Source organism: Tympanuchus pallidicinctus, unplaced genomic scaffold, assembly GCF_026119805.1.
Source record: "Tympanuchus pallidicinctus isolate F22 unplaced genomic scaffold, pur_lepc_1.0 scaffold20, whole genome shotgun sequence".
Classification (NCBI taxonomy): domain Eukaryota; kingdom Metazoa; phylum Chordata; class Aves; order Galliformes; family Phasianidae; genus Tympanuchus; species Tympanuchus pallidicinctus.
In genome coordinates this window covers 6,405,029-6,431,866 of record NW_026294722.1, presented here as the reverse complement: position 1 = coordinate 6,431,866, position 26,838 = coordinate 6,405,029, and the positions used below count along the sequence as shown (strand labels likewise).

The 26,838-nt window shown below is 40.6% G+C and overlaps 1 protein-coding gene across 2 annotated transcripts in view; it reads left to right on the top strand.

Annotated features, from left to right (window-relative positions):
* The window catches only part of CDH4 (cadherin 4), a 410,612-nt gene that overhangs the window by 242,828 nt on the left and 140,946 nt on the right, over positions 1-26,838 (top strand). For both annotated transcript variants that reach the window (XM_052683909.1, XM_052683910.1), the window contains 2 exons: positions 7,785-8,008; positions 22,689-22,865. In XM_052683909.1, coding sequence (XP_052539869.1) covers positions 7,785-8,008; positions 22,689-22,865 — 401 coding nt within the window. The remainder of the gene's footprint in view (positions 1-7,784; positions 8,009-22,688; positions 22,866-26,838) is intronic.

The following is a 26,838-nucleotide window of genomic DNA, read 5'->3' as shown; positions in this document are numbered from 1 at the left end:
CTTTTCTATCATGTTCTACAGTCCTTCTCTCCAGGGGGTCTCTACTCCCCTCCAATTCCAATACCAGAAGTGAAATACACATTTTTTTTTTCCCCCTTTAAAAACATATATTTTAGTTGAATTGGCTTCAAGTAAATGAAAAATAGCACTGGTGGGAGTATGAAGGAGGCAGGCAGTGTCTGGGAATTGGAGTTTGTTTACTGTAGGGCTGATTTTGTTTTGTTTGAATGGGATTTAGATCTTTTTTAATGTACTCTCAACTCCTCGTTTCTACTGGCTGACTGTGTAGGTGACAGAAAGACTTTCTAAGGAACCTGACTTCAATGTGCTGAAAGCTATTGTTCCTTTTCATTTTATCTGGCCATGGAAACAGGAACTATATGTAAGCAAGAGCTGTTAAAAATGAATGTAAACCTGGAAATGGCATTGAAAGCATTTTGGTGGCTCTAGAAATGAAAAGATGAATTTTCTGTGTAGCTGTACTAAACCCACAGATATCTATATATTTTTTTTCAATAACTTACATGAAGAGGCTTGCAGTTTTGCCCATAAAACCTGTTGGAGGCAGTGCTAGTTGCAGCAAGCACAACGACCTGCAAATGAACATCAGGCAGTTAGAAGTTTAATGGCACAGGTCCAAATCCTGCATGGATTATTTGATCGTGGAGGGGTTGGGGTCTGGAATTTGAAGTAGTGAAGTTCAAAATATACTTCTAAATGTAAAAAACTACTCTATGTACAGTTTTGAATCTGTCTTACTGCTGGAGATGAATCCTACCACTGCTTGTTGGCTGTTTCAGAAGTGTCACCGGTTGACTGGCACATGGAGTTACTTCTAACAAGTATACAGTGGGTTGAGAATGTCATGAATTTTGTATTATTGCATATACTATGCAGGACAATTCACTGTAACTGTAGATTGCAAGACAAAGAGAGATTTTGTTGACCATAATTACACTTGGTAGCTTGTTACGTTAACTTATTGTTATTCCAGTAAGGCAAATATTAGCAGTTGTAGCTCAGAGATTGTAAATAATCCTCTGGAAAATTGGTTGTGATGTTTGACATTGACCTGAGATATAGAAAACAGATAAAATTCCAGCAGATTTCTTTATTATTAAATGCTGGGAAGCAACATAAAGAAAATGGTAAATCATGCTGAATATTTTCAGCAGCTGATAGGTGTTGGTCAGTTTGTTAATTCTGATAACTCATTCATTTGTTGTTGCTTATCCTATGAACACTTACAAATAATCAATGCTTTACAAAGGATGTGGGCATGCACACTTTATATATACAGTTCTATAACAACCAGCACATTCCTTTATTTCAAATGTTTTTTTCTGTATCAAAGCATTTTCTTAAACTGCATACCGTTAAGCTTGATCACTGGGGAGGTGTGTATTAGACTGTGTTTGAATTGCTGCTCTTGCCATTTTACCAAGAGAGTTTGGTTCTCCCACAGTACTATAAATATTAAATAAAGACACTAAGAGTTTATTAGAGTAATATTTTTTATGGGTACGTGGTAAGAAAATGTAACCCATAAAATTAGGAATGGCAGGTTGAAAATTATACATTGGTTTTATCAGGTTTTACAGCTATTGGTTTTTTTGTGTTTGTGCATTGTTTTCTGGTACAAAAGGAGAAGGGTTCAGTATTTTATTAACTGAGTAGCAACTATAGTTGTGCATCATAGGAGAGTATTGGATTCACTGTAAGTAGGAGTGAGATGGAAAGAGCACTCAGGACTTAAATGTATTGTTTGTGAGTGGGTTGGCTCAAGCTTTGCTTTGTTTCCACAAAACACTGAAATAGCAGCATCTCCAGGTATTTTCTAGTAGTCAAAGCTTGCTGTACCTCTGTACATTTGTCCTTTTAGTACAAGAGAAAGAGGATCCTCTTTCCTTCCTCTCAGCATTAGACTTTGTAAATAAAATATTTATTCCTGGAACTCCACCAAAGCATTTCTATTTCTCCATACTGTGTTTTATGAAACAATTTCAGCAATAAGCTGTGTGGCAATCCTTAATGTTTTTTAACCTTGTGCCAATTTTGGAAACTCGCTTCTGTGAAGTACCTGTGAAACTCCATTTTCCAATTTAAAACATATTTTCTATTTGGTTAATGGATGATTGAGGGGTGTGCACTCCAACAGTTTGAATGAGAAACTGGAGGCCTGAATGTCAGGATTCAATTCTCATCTTTGCTTATGGGGTGATATGCATGTATTTTGGTGAACTGAGTAGTTTGGTGCCTGTTCTTAGACAACAGGTTTCTATCTGCTGAGAAACTCTTTTCATTACTGTATTTGTTGTGATACACATGGGCAAATGCTGCCATTGTGCTAATGTGGCTGGGCACTTGGTGTTGGAAGCCCTGGGCCAGAAGTACCAATGTAGTAGAAGATTGCATGAAAGGGACATCTTTGCACTGGCCCCAGGACTCTGCAGCTTTTCCAGACATCTAAAATTCCCAGAGGTGACAGTTAAGCCACCTTCCTATTAGTGACATTGACAAGGGTGGGCTTATAGTTCAGGTTTGTCACAGTCACACTGGGTGTACAGAGACACGACCTGAGGAGGAGAGGAGATACTGCAGTAAATAGGGGGATGCATTTGCTGCTTTGAAGTTTATCAGGAACTAAACTTTCCAGTGCTAATAATCAAAACCATGGTGAAAAACAGAGTCCTGAAGGGGCTTCTGTCCTGAGCTGTGGGATGATGGTGTGCCAGACAGGAGTATATCCTAATAAATAAGTATTATCCCTCTTGCTCCTCCGGCCCTGTGCAGCTTGCCAGAGGGGGCACTTTTTAATGGACTAGCAGAAGCTAACAGAGAATCCAGAAGGATAAGGCTTAAAGTCAGTTCTTTGGTTTATACCATTTATAGTCCTTTAAATTTAATGTATTTCTCAGGCATTTGGAGGGCAAGGAAGTTCAGTGTTTTCATATGTCTTTCAAGATCCTCACCTGATCATTTGACTCTGTCCAGCTAGCTTAACAAGCTAAATAATAAAAGGGAACAATGCAAAACTTGTTGAATTTTTTTACCCTTTGTCTTTTTTTGAAGAAAGATCCCAGTTTTTTTCTCAGGTTCCCAGCAGTTTGCTGCAGACTCCTGCAGATTTTTTTCCCATCGCTCAATACCTTTTTCAGCATGTATCAAATTGTTGTATTCCTTTCATAGAGGAGCAATTAAAAATGATGAGGGTAAAGGGTTAAACCTAAAAGCCTGCTAATGAGGGTGCCTTCTTGGTTTTCTTTTCATCAGGCATTTGATGCTGTTTTCAGCATAAGCTTTCGATAAGCATCACTGAACATTTTTCCAGAGTATATTAAAAAAAGTTTTCTTTTTCACCATCCTGTAAAAATGATAGATGTATGGCTCTGCTGTTTATCTGAAACCCTAATTACTCATGCTCCCGCTTTTGAATGTTAAATTCATGCACTGTTCTTTAGACTTCAAACTGGTCAGAGAAAGATGGATTTGTGTCCACAGAGAGATCTAAGTCCTGTGAACAGAGCCAATGTTTGTTTATTTGTTAAATTATTGTAGAGTCAAGAGTTGCATCAATTGCAAATTGCATGGATTTACATCTTTCTGAAGGATTGAAAGAAAAAATAAAATTTTCTGCCAGTGGGTGAAATTTTAGTTTCTGTCTCCATGAGAGCAAAGAGGAGAAGGAAGAGGTGGGGCTTGAAAATATGGAGATGTCCTTTCGTTGAGCTGTAGCATTTGCAACAGAATTTTTTTCCAATCCATACATATGTATCTGGTAAGATATTAAATATGTAGATATGCGAATATATAGAATACATAGAAAAATATGGAAGTATATTTATGTATTTATATATATATATATACATGCATGTGAAATGATTCTCTGTAGCATTCCAAAGAACCATTTCACATGGAAGCAAAGAGGACAACCACAGGATTATTAATGTCAGCCATTGCAGCCGTGTGGTGAAAATGTGAGCAGTTCATCCATACTGTGTTGCAGATGTGTTTTCTATGCTGTGTACAAATGGTGCCTAGAGCAATAACAGCAGCAATACCTAACAGCAGCTAAACACCGTGGTCCCCAGTATTTGGGCCTTGATGAGTTTCTGAATTGCCTCCCCTGTGAGGCTGAAATCATCTGCAAAGCCAGGCTCGCTTCTTTATTAGCACTGGTTATAGGAGAATGTTTGCTTTGAGATCTGCTTGTGGGCATCTCTCACAGCTTCCTTACCACAAGCTGAGGGAAAGCAGAGGACTTAGCAGGGAGGATGGTTAGCAATTGTGTTTGTTGTACTGCTTTACGTAAGACAGGACGTGATCGTGTGTTCTGCTTTGTGCCTTGGCAGAAAGGCACCGGCTTTACTGGTAGCACTGACTTTTGAACATCACCAGTCACAGGGGTGAACAGATCTCGGGTGAAATCAATTTGTTAATTCACACTCATGCCTTGTAACTAGTAGGGCCCGCTGCTGCCAGTGTAAGGCTGAGCCTGGGGTTGGGTTGACTGCTGGACTGAGCAGGAAGGCACTGGGTCTCAGTGTCTGCTGCTGGGGCACGCTGTCACCTGCTAGTGTAGACATGGCCATAGGTGCATGAGGCCTTAAAAACGTGCAGCACTGAGCAGCCAGCTGCTGGGGTGCTCCTGGGTCCAGCCTGCCTGCTGCTGCTCGGGCTGTTTTGCACTGTGCAGCCTCTGGCTGTGACTAAGCACAATGGAATTCTGGTGTCCTTGAAAGCTTTCTCTGCTTGCAGCTCCTGAGGACTCTTCAGTGGAGCTGCATGATTCATTGCTGCATCCCTCTACCTGTGCTACCTGAGAGCGCAGTGTGGAGCGGAGACGTTGCTTGTTTAAAAAATTAGACATAATTTCTCTCAGGATTTTCTCTGTCTCTAGTCAAGTTTGTTTTAAACTAATGGAAGTAATTAGCAAGGCACAGAGGGACTTTGTCTAAGAGGTAGCCATATTTAGATAATGGAGCATAAAAGTCGACACAGTGACATATGACACAGAGCAGCATATTGGAGCAACGCGCTGTGTCTTAAGCAGATGTTTAAGTACTTTGAGTCCCAAAATCACTGCATGCACATATAGGAAGAGTTTTTTTGTTGTTTTTTTTTCTTTCCTCTGACTCTTACTATGCTGTGAGGCTGCTTTCCTTCTCAATAAAATCAAAGAAGACTCTGAATTCTTATTAATGTGCAGTCATTATCACTCCTTTCTCTCTTCTTCAAATGTCTTTTTTGTAAATAATAGTTTAGAACTTCAGGAGGTATGGATGGAAGTTGCTTTTTGCACTGCCATTATATAGCAGAAGATTGCAGTAATACACCAGTGGATGTGACCTGTTTCTAACAACGCTGATGGTGCAGAGATGAGAATAAATACCGTATTAGCAGCAAAGCACTCAACGTGTTTGCACCTACTTGTTATAGCTAGCGAATCCCTAGCGAATGCAAGGGAGCTTTGCAGAAGGTCCTGGGAGATGGAGGAACGCCACAGGGCATGGGACATCTCCATGGTGGCACTGGCCACCTCCTTTGTCCCTGAAGCCACCCCAGGTTCTTGCAGGTGCCAGTAAACTGCCTGTATTTGACCTCATTTGGTGCTTTCATGAATCATTTTTCAGACTAGCTTAAAACTAAATGAAGTCAATACGTGGGCTTGTTGGCTGGGTCTTTACTGTCAGTGAACAAAGCCTGGTGTGATCTGAGCACTGGCCTGGGATTGTTCCTGCAGTCAGATCAGTGATAGGGATTATCCCCAGTACACTATTTAGAATACCTTGTTTTGGGAGATGAGAAATTTTGGCCTTCTGTTTTGTGCCAGTTGACCCCAATCCTAAGCGCTGACTAGTTCTTATTCATTGAGCCTGATGGGAGTTTCACCATCACAAGACAGAAATCCCCCACTCCGGACTTCTGGATATCAACACCTTGCTGATGGACAGTGACTAAAAAGCAAGGATGCCAAGAGCTTCAATCTGTGGTCAAAGCAGCAATTAAGTAATATCCTGTCCCTTAGAGGAATGGTGGCCAACATTTCATTCAAACTGTGAGTGATGCAGGAGATGCCGCTTCCTATTACACTGAAAAGCATTTGTTATGCTTCTCGAGATAGAAAGCAGAGATAACTGGTTAAATGTCTGGACTAAAGCATTTCAGATGAGATAGGCATGGAGGTTATTTATTGCAGGCTGAGCTACAGTAAAGGTAAAGACAGCAAACCCCTGCTTTCCAAAGCAAAATGGAAGGACTCTATTTTCCCTGCATCCAGATTTAAGGAAAGCCTAGCGCTGTAGACTGTAACAATGAAATTGCTTAAAAGCATTACATACTTTATTTTTTATATACTAGGTAACTTTATCTGTCTTCTTTTTTGTAAATCAATGTCTGACAGTTACTGTTTGTGCTTAATAATTTACTGCAGCATTAGCTAACAGTTCCCACCACACGCACATAGGAATGTACTGATGATGTGGTTTAACTCAATACTCAGCCTGAAAAGCCTCTGTAAATGTATGGTTATGGCATGTTTATGGCATCCTGATGTGGGAGGGGTGCACTTTGAAGGAGGTGAAAGGGGGTTCTGTGGTCAAGAAACCTTCACTGAGATGGTTTGTGTCATGCTGGCTCCAGGAGCTCCTCTGGCCTCGACTGCCTCTGAGCTCTTTCTCCTACAGCAGCCACCTCACTAGTCTGTCCTGTGCAAAGTGTCTGCTGAAGCTCCAACACCTGGGTCAGCAGATCTTGCTATGTTCAGAGCAGGCAAGGAGCACTGTGAAGCACTCAGAAGCCACAGCATTTGAGAAGCCAACTAATGGTCCTAGTTCTGTAACAATTCACACTCACTTGAGATATTTTTACAGGTACAATATGTTTTCTTTCACCACATGTGTGTTCCACCCTGTGGATTACTTGAATGGCAGAAAGCCATTTTGTTTCCTACGTGATTAGCTGCAGGTTCAATTTCTATCAGGTTTGTCAATTTTGTCATCTAATAGTTTGGGTTGCTTTTTTTCCAGCCTAATGTATGTGACATGCTTCATAATGCCAATAAAAACAGTTTTCAAACTAAACTGTAAATGTATTTGACTGAAAAAGGCCAAGAGTAAAAATACCATCTAAAGAGGAGCTTGGATCTGATGGTGCAAGCTTTCAAATGACAAGTTGCAATTTGTGAATCAAAGGTTTACAGTTCCTCATGCTGTAACATGAGTGGTTATCCAGTATGGGATTGCAGCTCTGGTTGTGGGGACCTGCTTCTAGCAGCAGATGCGCTCCCCAGAATGGTTTAAATTTTCCTTCTTTGTTTAATTTTTTTGTTTCTTTATTTCTGATAATGGAATTGTTATGGGCTTTTAAATTTCAGTTAAGAATGTGCAAATAGGCTATCTGGTAAGTAGGTTATTGAAGGGTTAGGGAAATGGAGAACATTTTGTGCAAAAGAAATACCCACAGTGTGGGTAATAGACTCCCGTCGAATTTAAAAGATAATGGTGACAAGGGAGAAATCCACTTGTAGAAATGGGGAACAGCTGTGTTTGAGATCTAATGAAACTGTATCAAATACTTTAAAAATGGCTTACAACTTCTCCAGGGAATGGAGATTAAGCACAAGAGCGCTCCTGAAAGGTCGAAGAAACAGTTAAATCATTTCCTTGATGGTTATTAGAGATATAGAAGACATCAGTGAAAATTAAACGTCTGAAACTTGTATTTGATTGCTTTCCTTATCACTCCAATCTCACACTTTTTCTATCTCTTGCTCTCTGTTCTAGTAAAATTTAATAACTGTGCCGGTAATAAGGGAGTTCGGTATGAAACCAACAGCCTGGACTTCAAAGTGAGAGCAGATGGGACCATGTATGCTGTCCACGAGGTGCAAATGGCCTCAAAGCAGTTGATCCTGATGGTGACCGCCTGGGATCCGCAGACCCTTGGCAGGTGGGAGGCCATCGTCAGGTTTCTGGTGGGAGAGAAGCTGCAGCACAATGGACACAAGGTAGGGATCTTTTCAGAGCTCTTATTTCATTCTTCCTCTGACTCTGTTTGAGAAGTCATAGGATGGAACATAGAATTGATTGTGTTATCAGGTCTGTGCTTCAAGGGGATTTGTCTAGTTGGAAACCACCATTAGCAGTAGGAAATTCCTTGCAAATGTTTTACTGCCGCCTACTTTCTTTTAGTCTCATGCATGTAGTTCCAAAGCAGGAATCTTTCCCTGCCCAGCAATGTAAAAAGTATTGCCTCAGTTAAATACAGCTATGGGCTGTGCAGTGCCAATGAAATCAGGGACTGCTGTTCCCCCTCCCTTCCCCCCCTGGCCCTCCCCCTCACACAAATTCCTCTGGTCTGCTCTTTGTGTAGCTCTCACTGGCCCACCTCTTCCATATCATCTTCAGCAGAAGCAGTTCTTCCTTGTCAATGTAAATCTGGACTGATTCCGTGCAACACTGATTAAGCATGGTCACACTCTCTACCTAAAGAAAAAAAAAAAACAATTCTTCATTGGCTGGGTGGTTATATTTAAGCACATTGCTAGATTTGAGGTTATGTTTAGGGTAAAATTGGCAGGAAATTGGCTGAGGACCCAATTTATTGCTGAGTCTTGAAGACCTTGTAGAGCAAGGATGAAGGTGGGTGTCAGCTATGAATGGACAGTCAGGGCCAATTGGACACAGCTGCAGGTTGGATTAATGCACTGCGGTGGCTGTCACTGCAAGCCTGGCCTCTGCTCTCTCTGCAGAGCTTGGGCATAGAGGGGAGAGCAGGAGGGGGAAGGAGGGAGAGAAGCTTTCTGTGCCTCGGTGTAAGAAAGCTGCAGCATTTGGGAGGAATTGTATCATGTGTGAGATGTGATGGAGAAGACTTGGAGAGTCTTAAATCTAGTAGTCACCCAGTGGGCTGACCCCTGAGGTTTTGCATGGCTTAGAGTCACATAAATACATTTCTGCTGCTCTTCAGTAAGATTCTGGCTTGTGTGAGATATAATTAAGCCCTGTATGTTATGTCAGCTGTATTTGCCATTTTCTAACCAAAGAAATACTGCTTCCTTCTAAAAGTAATTAAATATTGAAGGAACAAAGTAAGGTGTCTTATATACAGCTTTAAATTCCTTCTTAGTGTAGCAGGAAGAAAACTAAGTACACATCGGTGCTTTAGTAAAATATTTGATTGGAAATTCATCTGATGTTAATATAAGCTGAACTGTGGTTCAAAAATAAAGAGAGTTGAGCTTTTTAAAATTCATATCCCTCCTTTCTAAAAGCCTTATTAGTGTACAGTTTGAGGCTGGGAAAATATTAAAAACGCAACTAATGACAAGGTCATAAGGAGCTTTATTGTGAGTCCCTACAGTAGGCATCTAAATTCTGTTTTATTTAAATGGTTGTACTTTTTGCAAGCAAAGTAATCCTTTGTTTACTAAAGAAAGAAATGTAGTTATGGGTTCATTTCAAAAATAATAGTGCTACATAAAAAAAACCCAACAATATCCAATACAACATGTTTCAGGCCATGACCTTAATACGCTGCATTCCATGGCTTTTACTGGAAACAGATTTCACATTTGTTTTTGTAAGATACAGTGTGGCTCAAACAAAACTACACTATTGTTTTAAAGATTTCTCTGACTGTTCTGGTCCATTCATACTGTGGAGATGGAAAGTATAAGAGAGAAGGGGTGGAGTGACGTGAGATATGGAGCCCCTCTTTCCTTCCTGAATCACCACTGAAAGGGAAAAGGAGCACAAGTCTTACAAGGAGCAGCTGAGGGAGCTGGGATTGTTTAGTCTGGACAAGAGGAGGCTCAGAGGAGACCTCATTGCACTCTACATCTTCTGAAGGGAGGTTGTATTGAGGAGGAGTTTGGCCTCTTCTCCCAGGCAACAAATAGGACACAAGGAAATGGCTACAAGTTGTACTGGAGGAGGTTTAGGTTAGACATAAGGAAGAACTTTTTCTCTCAGAGAGTGCTCAGGCACTGGAATGGCTGCCCAGGGAGGTGGTGGAGTTGCTGTCCCTGGCAGTGTTCAAGAGGTGTCTGGATGAGGAACTATGAGATATGGTTTAGTGCTTGTGGTAGAGAGGGTAGTGGGAGGGCAGTAGGACTAGATGATCTTGAAGGTCATTTCCAACCTTGTGATTCTGTAATTCAGTTTACAGTTACCCAAAAATTAAAGCTTCGTTAAGACATAGTTATCCTATTTGGAATGGTCATTATCAGACATATGGCAAAAGTTAGTACAGAAGGAATGTTATAGCAGAAGTTAACATAGGAGTTGACCTATAACTTACCTGCAGAATGGAGGTGATGGTCTGCTTCCTGGGAGGCACAGAGGATACGACCCTCAAAAACATCTTTCTTTGTGCTTGTGGTCCTTTATTACTGCAGTATATAGGAATGGAAATTCCCATGGCATATTTGGAGAGCTTTGTTGATGGCCAGTGTGTCCGCAGGGTGGGTAGTGAGTCGGTTCAGGATGGCTGCTGTCAGGATAGGCATCCCCTTGTGTGCCTTCATAGCAAAATCAGTTTTTTTGGTGTCTACACTTGTGCCTCAGATCCCACAGCCGTGCAGTTTCTCTCTGTTTAAGCTGGCATTATGATGGTGAGTGGTCCAACACAATAACAGCGTTCCCTCCTTCTTAATGTTGGCCTTATAAGTGTGCTAATTGCATTCAATAACTGAATAACCTGGGAGAATTTGCAAAATTTCACTCCCAACTGCTGTAATAAAAAAACCTTAATGACTACAGTAAAGCTTCATGCTGGGAGGATGAAATGATGGTAAAGAAGGTAAATATTTAAAATATATGCTTCAGATAACATAAAATATGCATTTTCCCCTCCTCCCCAGAAAATACTCAGGTAAACTTATTTCTGGTTAATGCAAATGGTGTTAGTAACTCTAGGAACTTTTTTTTTGTTCAGTCTTGCAGGAAACATGATAGCAATTCAATTAGAAAATGCAAATGAGGTCACATATTTCCCACAAGGAGTGACGAATTACCCCAGAGAAAACCGAGTGATATTCGAGCATAACAATAAATACTTAAGATAAAGTTTCTTACAGCATACCTGTCTAGCTGTCTGTTGTTGCAATTTAAAGTATCAATCAGACCTGTGGGTATAATTTGGAATAAAGAAGAGAAAGAAAAGAAAGTTGTTTATGAAACAATATTAAGTCATAATGGCTTGTGTCAGCATTTATGAAAGATAAACTTGAGTGGGGTAATGCTCCAGAAGAAAACAAAGTAAGGCCAGACTTGACTTATCTGGAATTAGCAGTGTGATGTCTTTCCTAAGAGTGCAGGCTATTATGTATAACAATTGGATATTGATTTAACCACAAGTCGGAAGGTTGTTTGTTAACGGTGACATTGCTAAGACCTCAGTCTGGAGAATGCCCTCTGCTTCTTACTTGCAAACTCAAGTCATCTTAAGTGTACAAATGCACACACAGTGCTTTGTGCTGCACTTTCCACACTATCCCCATGTTCATGCAGTCCAGTCTCTACTCATTAATCCTTGCTAATCAGCATCCTCTGCTCCCAGTACTAATTTGTCCCATCTGAAGTTCTGGCCGCTCTTTTTGGACTTCATTTTTCAGTGCTTGCTTGCATCTAATCATTTGTGTGGTTAGTTTTCTGGCAAATTTATCTTCTTTATTAGTTTTCCTGTTTCTCAATCCATGATTTAAAATTGGGATCATAAAAAGACAGGAAAGGAACTTGGAGATGCAGGATATATTCAGTATATGTAGGATGCTGGTTGCCTTTTCTGCCAGTGACTTACCTTAGGGAAAAAAAAAAAGTACTGTTCTAATTGTTTAGGTTTACACAAACATGATTCTTCTCATTGTTCTATCTTCTCAAATTTTGATTGTGGAAGTATGTAAATTTTAGTAATGTTAAATCGCTAGAAATTGAGCAATTAAAGTCTCACAAATATATGGGCATGCAGCTAATGTTTAAAACAGTGAGAAATACTGTCAAAAAACAATGCTTGCTTAAGCCCAGGTTGTGTTTTATTGTCTTGTCTTATTTGGGGCTTTTTTCATTACTCAGGTAGGAATCCACAGCCATGCAATATGAATGTGATTCTTACAGCCAGTTTTTTTGATTTAAAGCCTTTAAATAATCATCTCTGGCATTTTACCGAGCTGGGATTTTAAATTCCAATACAGCCTTTTATTGCTGATCACAAATACAAAGGTCTCCAGGCAAGGAAAGGCTTATTCAGCACCAATCGTGTTTATGACCTCAGTTATTGCACTAGCCAGGATGCCCTGCGCAGGGCAGGAAGCGATGAAGACGTATGCTTCCCTTGATGGAAGAAAATGACTGCTTAAGCAGGAGTTGTGCTTCTGTTGCTCCCATTTGCTCTGACTCTTTCAAGTGGGTGCCCGTGTGCCCAGTGGGAGAGATGGGGAGGGGAGGAAAAAGCTGCCTGTTTCCGTTCTCTCGTTCCTCTGTACTGTACAGTATGATGTGTGGCATCAAGGTGAAGTAGTTTGCCTTCAAGTTGTGCTGTCCCCACAGAGGGGCTGAAGGAAAAGGATTGTATTTGTCATCCTACCTTTTCTTGTGGCCATATGCAGATATGATTTCAGAACCAGCTCATTATGCTGTCTAGCAGGGGCCCTGGGGCTGCTCTGTTCCAGCACATCTGTGGGTAAATTAATAAATTAATATCATATAACTGTTACCAGTGAGACTGATCACGTAATTGTGGAAGTCTAATGAAGACACGTCAGGTGAACTTGTCTGACTTCATGCTTAAGTGAATTTGAACATCTAGCATTTAATCATCGCATAAGCTGGAAGTGCTGTTTGTGACAACATGTGAACTTTCCTGACCTGATTTTCAGGTGCACTCAATCACATTGTCTTGCACTGAAACCAAGATAAGATACGACATACAGGTGCTCATTGCCTTGGAAAATCAGCCCACTATGTGAAGTTTCCAAGCACTGCACTCGCTGCATTTAGTTCTTAAATAGTCAGCATCTTACCAAGGGTCAGGCTCAAAGCCACACTAGAAAGATCATCCTGAAGTGAAACTCACTCCAGATCTGCCTTCCTTCAAACAAAAAGAAGTCGCAAGGATTGAACTACCTACACAGAAACAAGTCTTTTCTGATAAAACAAAGCCCTCGGACTGCTGCGTGCTGCCTGCCTGTGATGTCTGCTGTGCCCTCATGAGATCAAAGCTTCTGACCTCTGGTTTCACACTCTTTGTTGCTAACTGCTCAAGTCTCACTGCTGCTACAAAAACTGTTTTGGACTCAGTCTCCTAAAAAAAACTCTTCATCGCTGTGGTAATTCATTGACAGTTGTGTGTAAACGAAAGTTTGAATAAAAGACAAAACTGCCTTCGTGCAAGCGCGTTGTTTTAAGAAAGCCTTTGTCAGCTGGTAGCACAGCTGCTTTCTGTTCTTCTCTTTGGCATTGCCGCCTGAAGGAGTAAGGAGAGCCATCAGACCTGAGTGTCCAATGTGGCTGTGGGCTGAGCTGGAGGTCATTGCTGATGGGTCAGCAGTGGGGTTTCAAATACTGCCTCTGGCCATGCTTCTAAGCACCAGCCTAAATTTCGCCATGGAAATGGGGGTAAATTGAATTTGTTCACATTTAAGCATGTACTTAGGTGCACTCCAATATTGGGGAATAAGAGAAGAACAGGCTTTTCTCAAGAGGCTCTTCAAATAACCAAAGGATAACTTGAAAGGACAAACTCTCCTGCTAGTGCAGAGAAGTACCAGAATGAATTACTTCACTTTGTGTGAAGCAGCAGTGGTGCTTGTGATCTCTTAAATCTCTTGTGATCTTTACTTGCAAACATTATGAAGAGAAGGAATATTGTTACATTTAATTCATTATGATTATTTTAATTCATGTATCTTTTGAACTTCATGGCTTTAGAAAAATGAGATTTAAATGTTTCACAGGCTTGTTAAGGTGTAGACTTGCTCTTGCTTCTTTCTGTGATGAAGTACAGTTATAACAGGCTGTTCTGGAAGTAAAGAAATGGGTTTTGGAGCAAACTTTCAAGTGTTGCCCATAAAATTACTCATTAGAAGTTCTATCAGGGTATAGGAGGTTTTCCAGCCCAGATATTTCATGCTTTTTTTTTTTTTTCTTAGCAAGGTACCTCTAGAATAAGAGAGTAATATTAAGCTGTAGTATGGTTTTGCTCTTTAACTTAATAATATATATGCCAAGATCCACTGCCTTTATTTCTGTCCTATAGGTATCTGAAAAGGTAAGAAGCAGAACAGTACATAATATTCTGTAATTTAATAACCATACTCCTGAGAAGTACTTGTAGATCTGTAGGCATTATGTATGGCTTCTTCCAATTATGAGAATGACATCAAGTTGAAGGTAGAAGTGTCTTTTTGTAAACACTAGAAGGTAGGGAACAACAGTAATTTAGATGTTTCTTAAACAATCCTACCTAAGAAGTATTGCAAGATTAGATCTTACAAAGGGAATGAGAAAAGGTCAAGTTGATGTGGGGAGCTTTGCAAGGAAACAGCCTCATCAGAAATTTTCATGTTGGGATGAGATGTTTAAGCCTTAAAATGAGAAAGAAAAGCATATCAAGAGCTGTGCTTAGTGGATGATGTCATCCTCTGTTCACTGAAGACTCATAATATTCAGAGCCTGGCAATGTCAAGAGAGGTATCACAGATGTTTGAAACCTGTGTGTTTGAAACTATAAAATACTCCATGAAAGGCAGAAGGATTTCTTATGTACCTGCTTTGGTATGTGATTCTCCCTGAGAATGGAACAGGAAGAGTAAGCTTGTTGGAGGCTATCTGCATCTGTGAAGCCCTTATTTACACCACCAACCTCATTTGGTTTTCTGATCAAAGAGATTAAACAGCATTTGTTGTACTGAATAGGAGTATTCTGTGGCAAACTGATGGGCTTTGCCATAAGCTGGTGAATGTCTTGTTTCTCTGGGGTCCAGACTTACTATTTCATTAGTTGCCCCGGTAAAGACCCTGCAGAAAAGAGATCTTTTGCTTTTTGACTTACAAGTGTGAGTGTTGTGGTCACTGAGTTTGAAAACTTCCTTATTTTCCCTGATGTCCTTCCTCATCTTTTTCCATCCCTTGTAGCCCTACAATGCTGAAGAGCATTTTGGTTCCTCAGTTACTCCAATCACAGTTTATTACTTATGCTGGATAAAATTTTCCAGTATCTGCAAAGCCAGATGTGTCCCTCACAGCCCTCAATTTGCAAGCATGCATCATCTTTCAGAAATGAAGGAGCAGTGCACATATGAGCAGGTGCACAGCTTTGGCACGGACTCCTTGAGAGGGCATGGTGTCTGCCATGCCCAGTGCATAGGTGTGCATTTTACATTGCTTTCCTCCTCTGCGGGCCATAACTCTGTTAGGTTTTAGTCAAACTTTTCCTTCCCTGTCAGCTGATGTATTCTGGAAGCTCATGCACTTGCCAAATCTGACAATTTTTCTTACTAATTGACTTTAATGTGAACTGCTCTATGCAGCCCCACTGCTAACTGATTAAACAAAAAAAAAAAAAAAAAAAAAAAAAAAAAAAGTAATTCTTGCTTAACTAGCTGATTTAATTAAAATGTTTTATACTGTAATTGTATGGTTTCTATAAATGGAGAGGTAATTTGGTTAGGAACTCATTAAACAAAACATAACATTCCTGACTTTTCATTCCATATGCAACCAGATTTGTGAAAGGTCACAAATGCTGAGATTCCACTGCTTGCCTTTGTAAGTCATGATGATCAAACAGCTTGATCTGGCACTTGAAATATCCTATCAAGATTGGTTCCCTCTATCCCTGTTTATACCAGAAATTATTAGTATAGTATTAGGAGCAGAGGGGGTTCTACTCTGTATCTGAACACTGTTCATTATCTTTAAAGTGGGAGTCTACTGCCAAAATCACGTCTCATTGTTCAATTAGTGGCTTCTCTGCAAACACATTAATGCCCCTGCTGAAGTATTGCATGCATTGGAACATCTTGTTGCTAAAACACTAGTTTTCAGAACACTTTGACGCAAATCAGTCATGAATAGCAATTTATGCCTTGATGGCTGTGGGACTTGATATGAAGCTCTCTGCAATTAAATTTACCACAGTGTTTACGACTATTAGTAAATAGAGCTAATAGAGATAGTCATAACAGAATTCTAGGAGGTGGAATGAGGAGAAAAACGGATTATGGTCCCCTGCCCATGTGGTTCCTAAGGAATACCTTCACAAAGATAAGCTGCAATAAAAGAAAGGCTAAAATAAGATGTTTCCTTTACTTAAAACTATATTTTCCTACCTTCAACTTTGGCGAATTCAGCATTGACCTAAATACAAAAGAATCAATTACCCTAAAATAAATAAATTTGCCTTTTGTTCTGCAGCCCTTTCATTATGCTGCGTGAAAACACAAAATGAAGCATCTCTTTCTGTTAAAAGATCAAGAACTGGGAAAATTGTGTATTTTGAGGAGAAAAAAAAAAAAAAGTCATTCATCCTTACTGCCATCCCTAATGTCAGCAAAATGTTGTCTCCTAAGAACAGAATCCATGCAAACGTTTATTTAGCAGTGCTCTTGTGTTCCCTTTGTTAAAGAACTGAGCTGTATTTTCATTGTCTTATTTTCTGTTTGGTAAATACTGTTCTCTCCTGTCCTTTTCCCAGCTACCATGGAAACAGGTGAAAATGCTTCAAATTATATATTTTAAATCGATTTTTTGTGGTAGAAAATAGGAGAAGTTTTCAAAATGTGTATTGATAAGGGAGATGAAGGTGAATGTTTGAACAATGGTCTAAAGATGTCTTTATATCCACTTCGATTGATAAAAGTGAATTAAAACCAAGTTGCCTCGGTTAAAGGCTAGAAGTGATGCTTGAAACAAAGCAATCCAAGTATTATTTCTTTCCTGAAGAATGCCTAGTGCAAAGTGCTAAACTTTCTCTAATAATAAGACTGGCGTATAAATAAAACAAGTTAAATCATAAGTAACATTGATATTTGGTAAAGAAAGGCTTTATTGCCTCACCTATTACAGTTAGCTTTTATTTCAAATGCAAGAATAATATATGTTAGTGCTGAATCCGGAGCATTCATCCATTTTTTGCGGGTTGAGCCCTATAAAATTAATAATCTCTAACAAACGTTCCCAAAGACACACTGTTATTTATATGCAGAGAATGGTGGCTTATTTACCCAAACATTAGAATGATCCAAAATGTTCAGCTAAGCAGGAACACAAAATATGATATTATATTATGTAAATGGGTTTGTGATACGCTCTGCTGGATAATAACTTCCAGATGTCTCTGTAGCCAGAGGCTGACGGATATCAGAGGCAGGTTGGCTGGGAGGGGAGACGTGCCAGCTGGCGGGACTGGCTACTGCTAAGTGTAGCGGAAGGTGAAAGCTGGTATTTCTTCACACTCACTGGTTTTATTTGTGGGCTAGTGGAAAGTTGACGTCTTGCAGCCTTCTTTCCACTAACAGAGGTATTAGGGCTTGGGGGCTATAGGGAACCCATGTCCTCTTCTTTCTGTGAATTCTTTTGTGAGGAGGGATTGAGCTTGAGTCTCCCCAAAATCAGTTGTCTTAAGCTGTAGACTGAAGGAACAGAGGCTTACAGCCAGCCAGCAGCTAGATGGTCATTTTGCCTTACTATTTATTGCCAGTGCTGAATGCAGACCAGGAGCCCCATGAGCTGTCAATGCTGTGGCGCAATTGGAGTCAACTGGGGCACTGTAAAGCCTCAGCTGTTCTGAGAAAACTTTGCTAAATCCATTCAGCTTTCAAGTCCAGCAGTCCCTAGAGGTTTAGATGTACATCCTCTTCTAAATGCAGCCAGTTGTATTTATCATCATTAAATACAACACTAGACTGAAAAGGGATTGGAATTACTCCTGTAAGATGCCACTGAAGTCACAGGCATAGACTTCAGGGAAGTCTACACCTTACACGGAGCAGCCTTTGGGAGTAAAGATCTTTGCACAGTCCTTGCAGATAAGACTGTGCTGCCTGCAACCTTGCATTTCTTTCTGAGAGCTTGACCTGCCATTTCAGTAAAAGATTTCGAGTGTACCTCTGTATATTTCAAGTTGGTTTTAACTGATAGCCTTCCTGATAAACAGGTGAGCAGCAAAGAGAATACTGCCAACCTGCCCTGCAGTTAGTCCTCAGCACGTTAATGACTTCCTGATCAAACACAAGGAGTATGGGCTCTGAGGGGCTCTTTCCCTGCCCAGCAGCTGCTCGTAATGAATACTGTGGATGCACTTTTCATAGAAAGAAGCGTTTCACTAGCAGAAAATGCAATGGTTTTATCAAGATTTACCTACATCTCTGCTTTGCATTTGTGTATGGACAAGCCCATCAGAAGCCAAGCAAAGAGATGATCCCAGGTTTGCAGAATGTAGGCTTCAAGTAAAACAGATAGCAATGCCTGCTTTGCATTGCTTCATTAGCAAGCTGTAAAATATTTTACCTTGATATGAATACTAAGGTATTAAATTATATTGAATCCAAATCCATAAGAAGTTTATATCTCAGCATGGTCTGTTATTTGTCTTCACCCCACACTTTGTAATCACTTTTTCTCCTTTAATTTGAGGATATTCAAATGGCTTAGCCGTATTTCTCTAGCCTAAACTAACAGACAGACATAATTACTAATTTTTTTTACTATAGAATCATGCCTTTGTATTGCCAAAAACCATGCTCATGGCTTCCATGTTTGATCATGTTGTAACAAACTCTAGATGTCACCATGTCATTTTCAGAACAGAAAGTAGATGCAATTTTCCATTTGGCATGTATTTCTTCTGCTGCTCACAGCAGAATGGGCTGCGGTGCTGCAGCTTGGATTGCGTACCCTGTGTAGCCAAGATAATGAGATATCTCTAAGGTGATGTAAACCAAAATCTGTTGTTCTAAACATATTAGGTAGGCCTAACTGTGTTGGTTTGTTGACAGCATTTGGAACTATTTGGGCAAGGGCCCCAGAATCATGGTCAGCAACATAGTCTTCCTGGCCTGTGTCTGAGAAGACCGTGTAACTCTTCAGCTGGTCAGAGCATGTGACGTTTGTATTGAAGATCTGCTTTGTGGTTTTTTTTTGTTTTTGGGTGTTTTTTTTTCTGCCTAAAACCAAAGTTATATGCTGGAAAGCAGACAAATCATGCAGTGCTGTCTGGCCGGATGATTTCCTGACATGCAAGGAAACTACTTCTAATCTCAAGTCTAGTGAATTTGATGTGAGGCTACAGCTCACCTGGAAAATCAGGAGCTGCAGGTGTTGTCTTCTCTGTGCTCATGTATGGACCTGAGATGTGGGAGGTGCTGCACAGTAGGTTATGCTGGAGGCATTTTGTGAATACTGTCAGTGATGTTTGTTGGTGCAGAGAGGATTATTTCACATTTAGAAAAATCCACTTGTGCAGTCACATCCTCTAAATACTGTGTCAGTGCATGGCTTTCCTGCTCTGAGGCGCGGACTGCACTGACCTGCAGCAGGACCTGCAGTCAGACACAGACAGAGCAATGCTTTGGTGTTGCTGCTGTCCTGTCGCTGAGCACAGCACAAGGGGAGCAGATCCCAGCACAGAGCATGGCCCTTGTGAGTGCAGAGCATGTTGGGGGATCTCATATTTCCTGAAACCCAGTAATTAAGGCACAAGGTGGAGAGCTGGGAATTTGTGGACTTCTATTTTGCTGGAATGCCTGTTGTCGTTTCTCCACGTGTAAAGGAATGAATGCACCTCACAAAGGCAATGGGAGGAAACTACAATAAAGCAGTAGCACTAGAGGTGCTCAATTGATAGTGATAAGGACTGTGGACAGATTGTGTTCTGATGACACTACAAAAGGTAGAGGAACGTTTTATCTTTCGAAGCTCTCTGCCTGGGAATCTGGAAAGCATATGGCCAGTGAGGCCAGGAGAGAGGCAGCAGTTGTTATCACAGTGAAAACTGTTATTCAGCAGAAACAGAATTCGAAGCTGTACTTTATAATTAATTTAACTTGGTGTCACATTCTGCTTTTGAGTTGAACTTTAGGTACTTGCCAACTGAGAAGTACAGGGGAGTTCTGTGGGGCTCATGGTTAGCTGTTGCTGTTATCCCAGAGATGCTCTTGGATGTTTTAGTTGGAGATCTAAATAGTTCTGGCATTTGTACTCACCAGACTTTGTTACTGTATTTGTCTCACAGCTTTTAAACAGCAGAAAACATGTACAACGTATTTAAACAACACCAGAGAAATTAAGGTCATGAGAATGCATCATCAAAAAATGAAGATAAAAAAGAGCTGTTGTTTTTTTTAAAAAAAAAAGAAAAAACAAACTGTTGTTGCAAGGCGCTTTTGAAATTCTACATACCAAATTCAGAGTCATGTTGATGATTTATTCTAATGTAGGAAAACATCATCAAGAGTGACAAGCAAGCTAGTCACTGTCTAGTCACCTGCCAGCAAATATTTCATAAAGACTAAAAAGGCTGGTACTGCTTTGCTGAGCTGACACTAATTATTTCAGTATGCATGGAGCTTTGGGATTCGTGTTAATTCTCAAGTCTGTCTTTAGTTCAGACTCATTCCACTGTGTAAACCCAGCAGCGCACAAATTATTTGACCATCCTTTCATAATCTGTCCCCATGCTCACTTGCCAATTATATAAACTGATCCAAATACCTGCTCTCCAAGGAACCCCATATGGGAATCACAAGCCAATTTAAAAGAAGGAGGATATCCACTTTTCTGTAGCTCATGTCTGCTAGTCCTATTTCACGCTGACATTCGTTTCTGGTTATCTTCTTGAGATAACGTGGTTTACATCAGTATTCAGAAAAGATACCTTTCTGGTGATAAAGCCCTTTTTAGATTAAAGCTATTGGACATAGCACACTGCATCCCATAAGAAAGATGAGTTCAATGGTCTCTACCACATCCTGAATATCCTAAAAGACTCTCCCATTGCTGGAGCGTGATGTTCTTTCTTTGTTCATTACAAACTTGAGTATTTGTAGAACAGCTTCTAAATATTGAAGGATAGCATAGTGATCTTGTAGCAACTTAGTGATAGGGCTTGGAGAAGGTGTACAGAACAGTGCTGGAGCACAAAACACCAGTCGTATTGGTGGTGTGAATTAGCATGGGAGACAGTTTGAGAAACATGGCTAGAGATATGACTGAAAAAGACTACATTTATCTGCTCTCTAAAAATTCACCTCTGTTCTAAGTGGCTCATTTTTAAGGTCTGCAGTAAAGATAGCTGCTTTTGTGCACAAATGCCTCCTGTAGCTGCAGCCAGCAGCTGTTTGCGCTCCACAGGTACCAGCAATCAGGGCCACAGCCCAGCTGTGAGAATGGCCTCCTTGCTGCCACGTCCAGCTCTCAGCATGCAGAAGGGCCACACAGCTTCACAGCCACCACTGAGCTGCAGATATTGTTAGTTTTCAGGTGGCTGCCTGCTTCATTGCACTTCCAGGCTGAGAACTACTGAAATGTGCTGCTAGATGGACTTACATCACGCTACAAATTTCAAAGCAGTGATTCTTGCTGAAGTCAGTACCTACAAATAACTGCTTGCAAATATGTGTTGGTTGTTTGAGTTTGTATGTTTGGAGCAAAACTAAAACTTAGCATAGCATAAAATTGCAAGGACCTCAACAAAACTTTGCTGTGTTTCTCTTAGTGCTCGATGGTGTTCTTGTGTTTGGGGTGTAAAGATTTGTAGGAGGTTGTCTGCTTCTTTAAGACTGCACAGTCAAGAGCCTTTCCAAGGCATAAAGGGATGAGGAGAGAAGGAGACATTGATGGAAGCCAAGTTGGGTCAGTCACCTTAATTTATGGGCATGTGGGAAAGTGGGAATGTTTATTCCAGCAGAGTTATGGGATGGAGGTCTTCTAAGCTAGGAGACAATGACAAGAAACAAACCTCCCTCTGATCAGGGTGACCAGCACCAAAGTTTGCCATGGACAGAATCAGTTGTTTAAAAAAGCATCATAAAGAATGACTCACAAGCACTTCAAATCATGAAAACTGTTTGACTGAGATACTTTCCAGGCTACATGGAGAGATACGTATTTGAGATTTGTATTCAAAACCCAGCTTTTATAAAAAGGTCACTCCTTGTGCAGTACTAAGTTGAACTCATCCACCTTTGAAGCCAAGAGGCTACTCTCCCTCTGGTTCTGATGTGTTTGGTTTGGCCAGATGCACCTGCAGAACCATGGGCCAGCTGGCTAACACCAAGGAGCAGAGTAACTTTGTGCTATAAACCCGAACCTATAATATAGTAAAGGAATTTTCTTCTTCTTTTTTCTTTTTTTTTTCCTTTGTTTTGCATGTATTAGAAATTTGCAGGAACTTCTTTGCCCCAGTGTGCTGCTAAAGCTCCCTGCAGCTGGTGTAATGAAGACGATATATTCTGGGAGGCATCTTGATTTGAGACTGACAGCTCCATATATCTGTGAAAATGAAGTGGCAGCTGAGTTGACAGTAAAGCATATTGTGTCTTTGTGATGCAGGAATATATCATGTTAATAACAATAATTTTCACAGTTCCATGTGACCATTTGCAAGCAGGGAAGCGCTGCTGTTGGGAGAGGTCCTAAGAAATGAGGAGGCAGAAGCTAACTGGGTTTGCTTTTTTGCTTCCAAAACAGCCAAAGGGAAGGAAGAGTGCACCCATGGACCTGGCACAGCAGCAAAGTGACACCCTGCTCCCCTGGCGCCAACACCAGAGCGTGAAAGGCCTCCGGAGACAGAAGCGAGACTGGGTCATCCCCCCCATCAACGTGCCAGAAAATTCAAGGGGCCCTTTTCCTCAGCAACTGGTCCGGGTAAGTTGAAATAAGTAGAGATAGCAATCGCGGTAGTCTTGCAATGGGTCGAGGGAAGTCATGGGTGCAGGCCAAGCTCATGGCAGAGGAAGGCTGGCTTGATGCACAAGATCTTTTCCTCGTGCAGGAGAAGTTTCCTTTTACATGCTGCTGAAGCACTGGTTTTCTGAAGCAAACTGTCCCCATTTCTCTCCCCTGACTGAACAACAGCCTAATCGCCTCCTTCCAGCCAGTCCCCCGGGAGACGCTGGCGTTGCAGCCAAGATGGCACTTTGCCCATGCTGTCATCCAGCAAATGGCTGCAGGTGTAAAGCTGGGATTGGTGACACCCAGCGCTGCAGGGTGCCACGTCCTTCCCCTCCTGCCCTGAGCCCAGCACAGATGTGTGGCAGGGCTGGAGGAGGCTGGCTGCATGCCGCCGCAGATGGATCCCTCGTCCTCGGCATGCTGCTGGCTTCTTTCTTTACAAGGACGATCACCAAGATCAGGTTTGCCTGTGTGGCTTTCTGTGATGGTTATTGGGAGACATAAAAAGAAAGGGAAAAGGGCTTTGACAGACATATTTGGTTGTATATTTGCTGTTGACATGTGTTTGCCACATACAGTTACACGTTGATATTCCTCTAGTTGTAGTTTTTGGAGTGGTAGAAAGATTGGATGTAAAAAAAGAATTTCCTGGCAGAGTTTTTCAGCTCTTCCCTTGGAAGAAAATTGTGACAAATGTAAAATTTCAGACCTCGTTTTGAGGAACAGTGGTGTGCAATTGGCACCCCTTTTCAGGAAATTCACCTCATCATCTTGAAACAGTGCCTAGATTCAAATGAGCAGTTCTCATTATCTGTTTCCCATGGATTAGCTCATAGTTTCCTGCACAGCCGATGTCTGGGAGGGCACAGTGAGCTGGCTGAGTCCTTCAGAAGTTCAGGTGAACTTTGCAAGGACCCCTGTAGTGACTGAAGGGGCATGTGCTCCGTTCACTGAGTAATGGGTTCACTGGAGTTGTTGGTGACATTTCTTTGTGTAATTGGGGAAATATGACAAGAAATGAAAAAGTATTAGGTGGCAAATGTTTCTGTGTCTGTCCTATAGAAAGGAATCTGTGAATCTCTTTGTTCAGCCGTGCTGGGTAAGGAGTGACCCATTAAAGTTTTGTCTTAACATGTTGAAGAGATGTCTAAAGAGAATTACTGAATGTGTCAAAAATACCTTTAATAAGGTATTGATAATTTAGGTTAATTCCTGCATTTCTGTGAAAAATAAGAGGGCTAATAGCAAAATGAACTTAAGCCCTGCCACATTCCCTTCTGATTTCTTTGGGGCTTTGACTAGACAGTGAGAGACCAACTTGGTACCACTGTACCCTGGCAAATGTATTGATTTATAAGGACTGAAATCTCTGTGGCACTGGGGATGAAACAGGAGACCTCAGGAATGCTATACTCCAGTATTAGTGAGAGTGAAAAATGTTAGATTTTATATCAGTACGGGAGCATTGGTATTCATCACTTAAACTGCCAGTAACCTTGGAAAGATAACCCAGCTGTTGGAAATGCAGGGCTCCCAGACTGTCACAGAAATACATTCCAATGTGGTTTTTAAATATAGATGCTAGTGGATATACTGAAAAATAAATAAAAAATGGGGTAGGAAAGAAAAATGATTTAAAAGTGCTGCTCTCCTTTGCTTCTGACATGCAGAAAGTATTGTAATGACAGGGAAGATCATAGCTTTGTACAAATGGTGCAACTTGATTAAGCGTGAGAACCCCTGATGTTTCAGGCTTGGTTCGAGTTTCTGCTCATCTGTAGCAACTGGCCCATTTGCTGGCCCCTGAACATGAAGGTTGGGTGATTCCTAGCAGGAGTTATAGCTTTTCCTGCTAAGCTTTACTCCTTAATTATCCAGAATAGGACAAATCGACATTTCAAAGACCAGCACTATCTGGTTATTTCCATCCACATAATCTTCAGATTGCCCTGGAGCATTCTGCTGTCTCCAAGATCTAGGTAACAGTTTTGATCTGATTTCCCATGCTTTTGCTCACTGGGCACTGAATATTTTTTTGTCCATCTGCTCACAAACTGCAGCTCGAAGTGCACATGTGAAGTTACAGCACAGATTGGTATGGAAAGAAGACTGTCAGTTTTTTCTGCTAGTTTACATAAAGTGTTCAAACCTAATGCTAGGTCCTGGACTCTGGACTTTGTGTAGTCTGGAAGGCCCTGCTTGTATTTACACTTGATAGGTATAACTAATGCAAACCCATCCTTCCGTCACCATGTGTGTGGTTGTGGTTACATGGAAGGAAAAGATGGCATGAAAAGTAAACAAAAAAGCCCTGCCAGAAGTACATTTTCATTGTACCACTCGGTGGTTGCATTTTTATAGGTCACACTAATTTGAAATGCATAGGCAAATCTTTTGGGTCCCCTCCTACTCCTGCTTCCTATTGTGAAGGTAAAAATTCCATTTTGTGGAAGTTGATTAGTTACTTGTCAGTATTTTTAGCAAGGCTGTGCCTGAATGAAGTTTAAATCATAGCAAAGGTGAATGCAGCTTGATGGCAGCTCCACACCTCGGAGTGCAGCCCTATCTGGTTCAGCTGCGATCAGATGTAATTCTGTGCTCATTAAAGCATTTCATTCTGATAAAAAACATTAAATGAAAATCTTTTTAAAAAATGGGAAAAAAAAGTCAAAACATTATCTCTGCCAAAAAATCTTCCCTTAATTACAGGGTATTTTTTTTTTCTTTCAAAGGAACATCCATGTCTGCTCATATGCATCAACCACACTAACTAGGAAATGTGTTTAAGAAAAATAGTAGATACTAAAAAAAAAAGGAATTTCTGAATTTCAGATGCTGAAAAAATTCTATTTGTAGATACAAATAATGGATCAGTTAATCAGAGTATAAATAAATATCTTATGTGCATAAAGTAAAAGTAATGGTTTAGTGGTGGTATAGATGTTTTGCAAATTATGGTTTTGTCTTCAAGCTGAAAAAAAATGTGATCAATTTTATTGATATATACATATTTACTTTGCAAACATTTATGAAAATCATGGTCTTAATTTCCTTGTGCCTAACTTCTACCTTTGTATTAGGAATAGCATTTTACATGCTGTGAAATATTTTACTGTAGTGAGGATAATTTCATTACTAATTGTCAGGCACTCTCATTATTATAACCATGAGGTCCGTAAGAATGCCTATTAAAAATACAAAAACAATATGAAATCCCCCTCCTCCCCTGAGCAAATGACTCATACAGCACACTGATCAACTGAGATAAAATATTTAATAGTCGCTTCTTTGCTGAGTACCCTTTATTTTCTCACTGACTCATGCTCTTTTTAGCCACATGTGTAGCTAATTCTTAATTATCTATTATCTAATTATCTGTTAGCTAATCCTGTATTTCATCCTCTTTTTTTTTTTTTTAACTTTGAGTAGTATCTCAGCTTGGGGTCCACCTGCAAGTCTCTAGCTTCTTCTGATGGAAATATGGAGGTAGTTTCAGAGGCTAAAGCCTTTGCTCGTCACACAGGGGCTGTATGAAAGCCATTCATTTACATGGCAGAGAGTGCTGTGGAGGAACAGCCTTCGGTCATGGCAAGCTTAGATGATGGACTCCTTTATCAACCACTGCAACAGCACTTATTTCATGAATGCTCCAGACTTCCATCTTTATCTCTTGGGAGCTGCCTGTCTCCAGCTCGATCTGCATTGGCCCTAATTTTCCCAGCTTGCATGTATTAAACAATTAAAAAATTAAATTTTTACTCCTGAGATCTCTTACCATAAACAACTTGTTTATTTTCATTACACCAGCATGAAAATCCACTGCAAATGACTGAGACAGGATCTTGGTGCTCTCACAAACTGCTTGATTGCATGCTACAAACACAGCATGCTCGCTCCTATCCAGTGCTGGTAATCTCAGACACAAGAATACTAGAAACAATCTAAT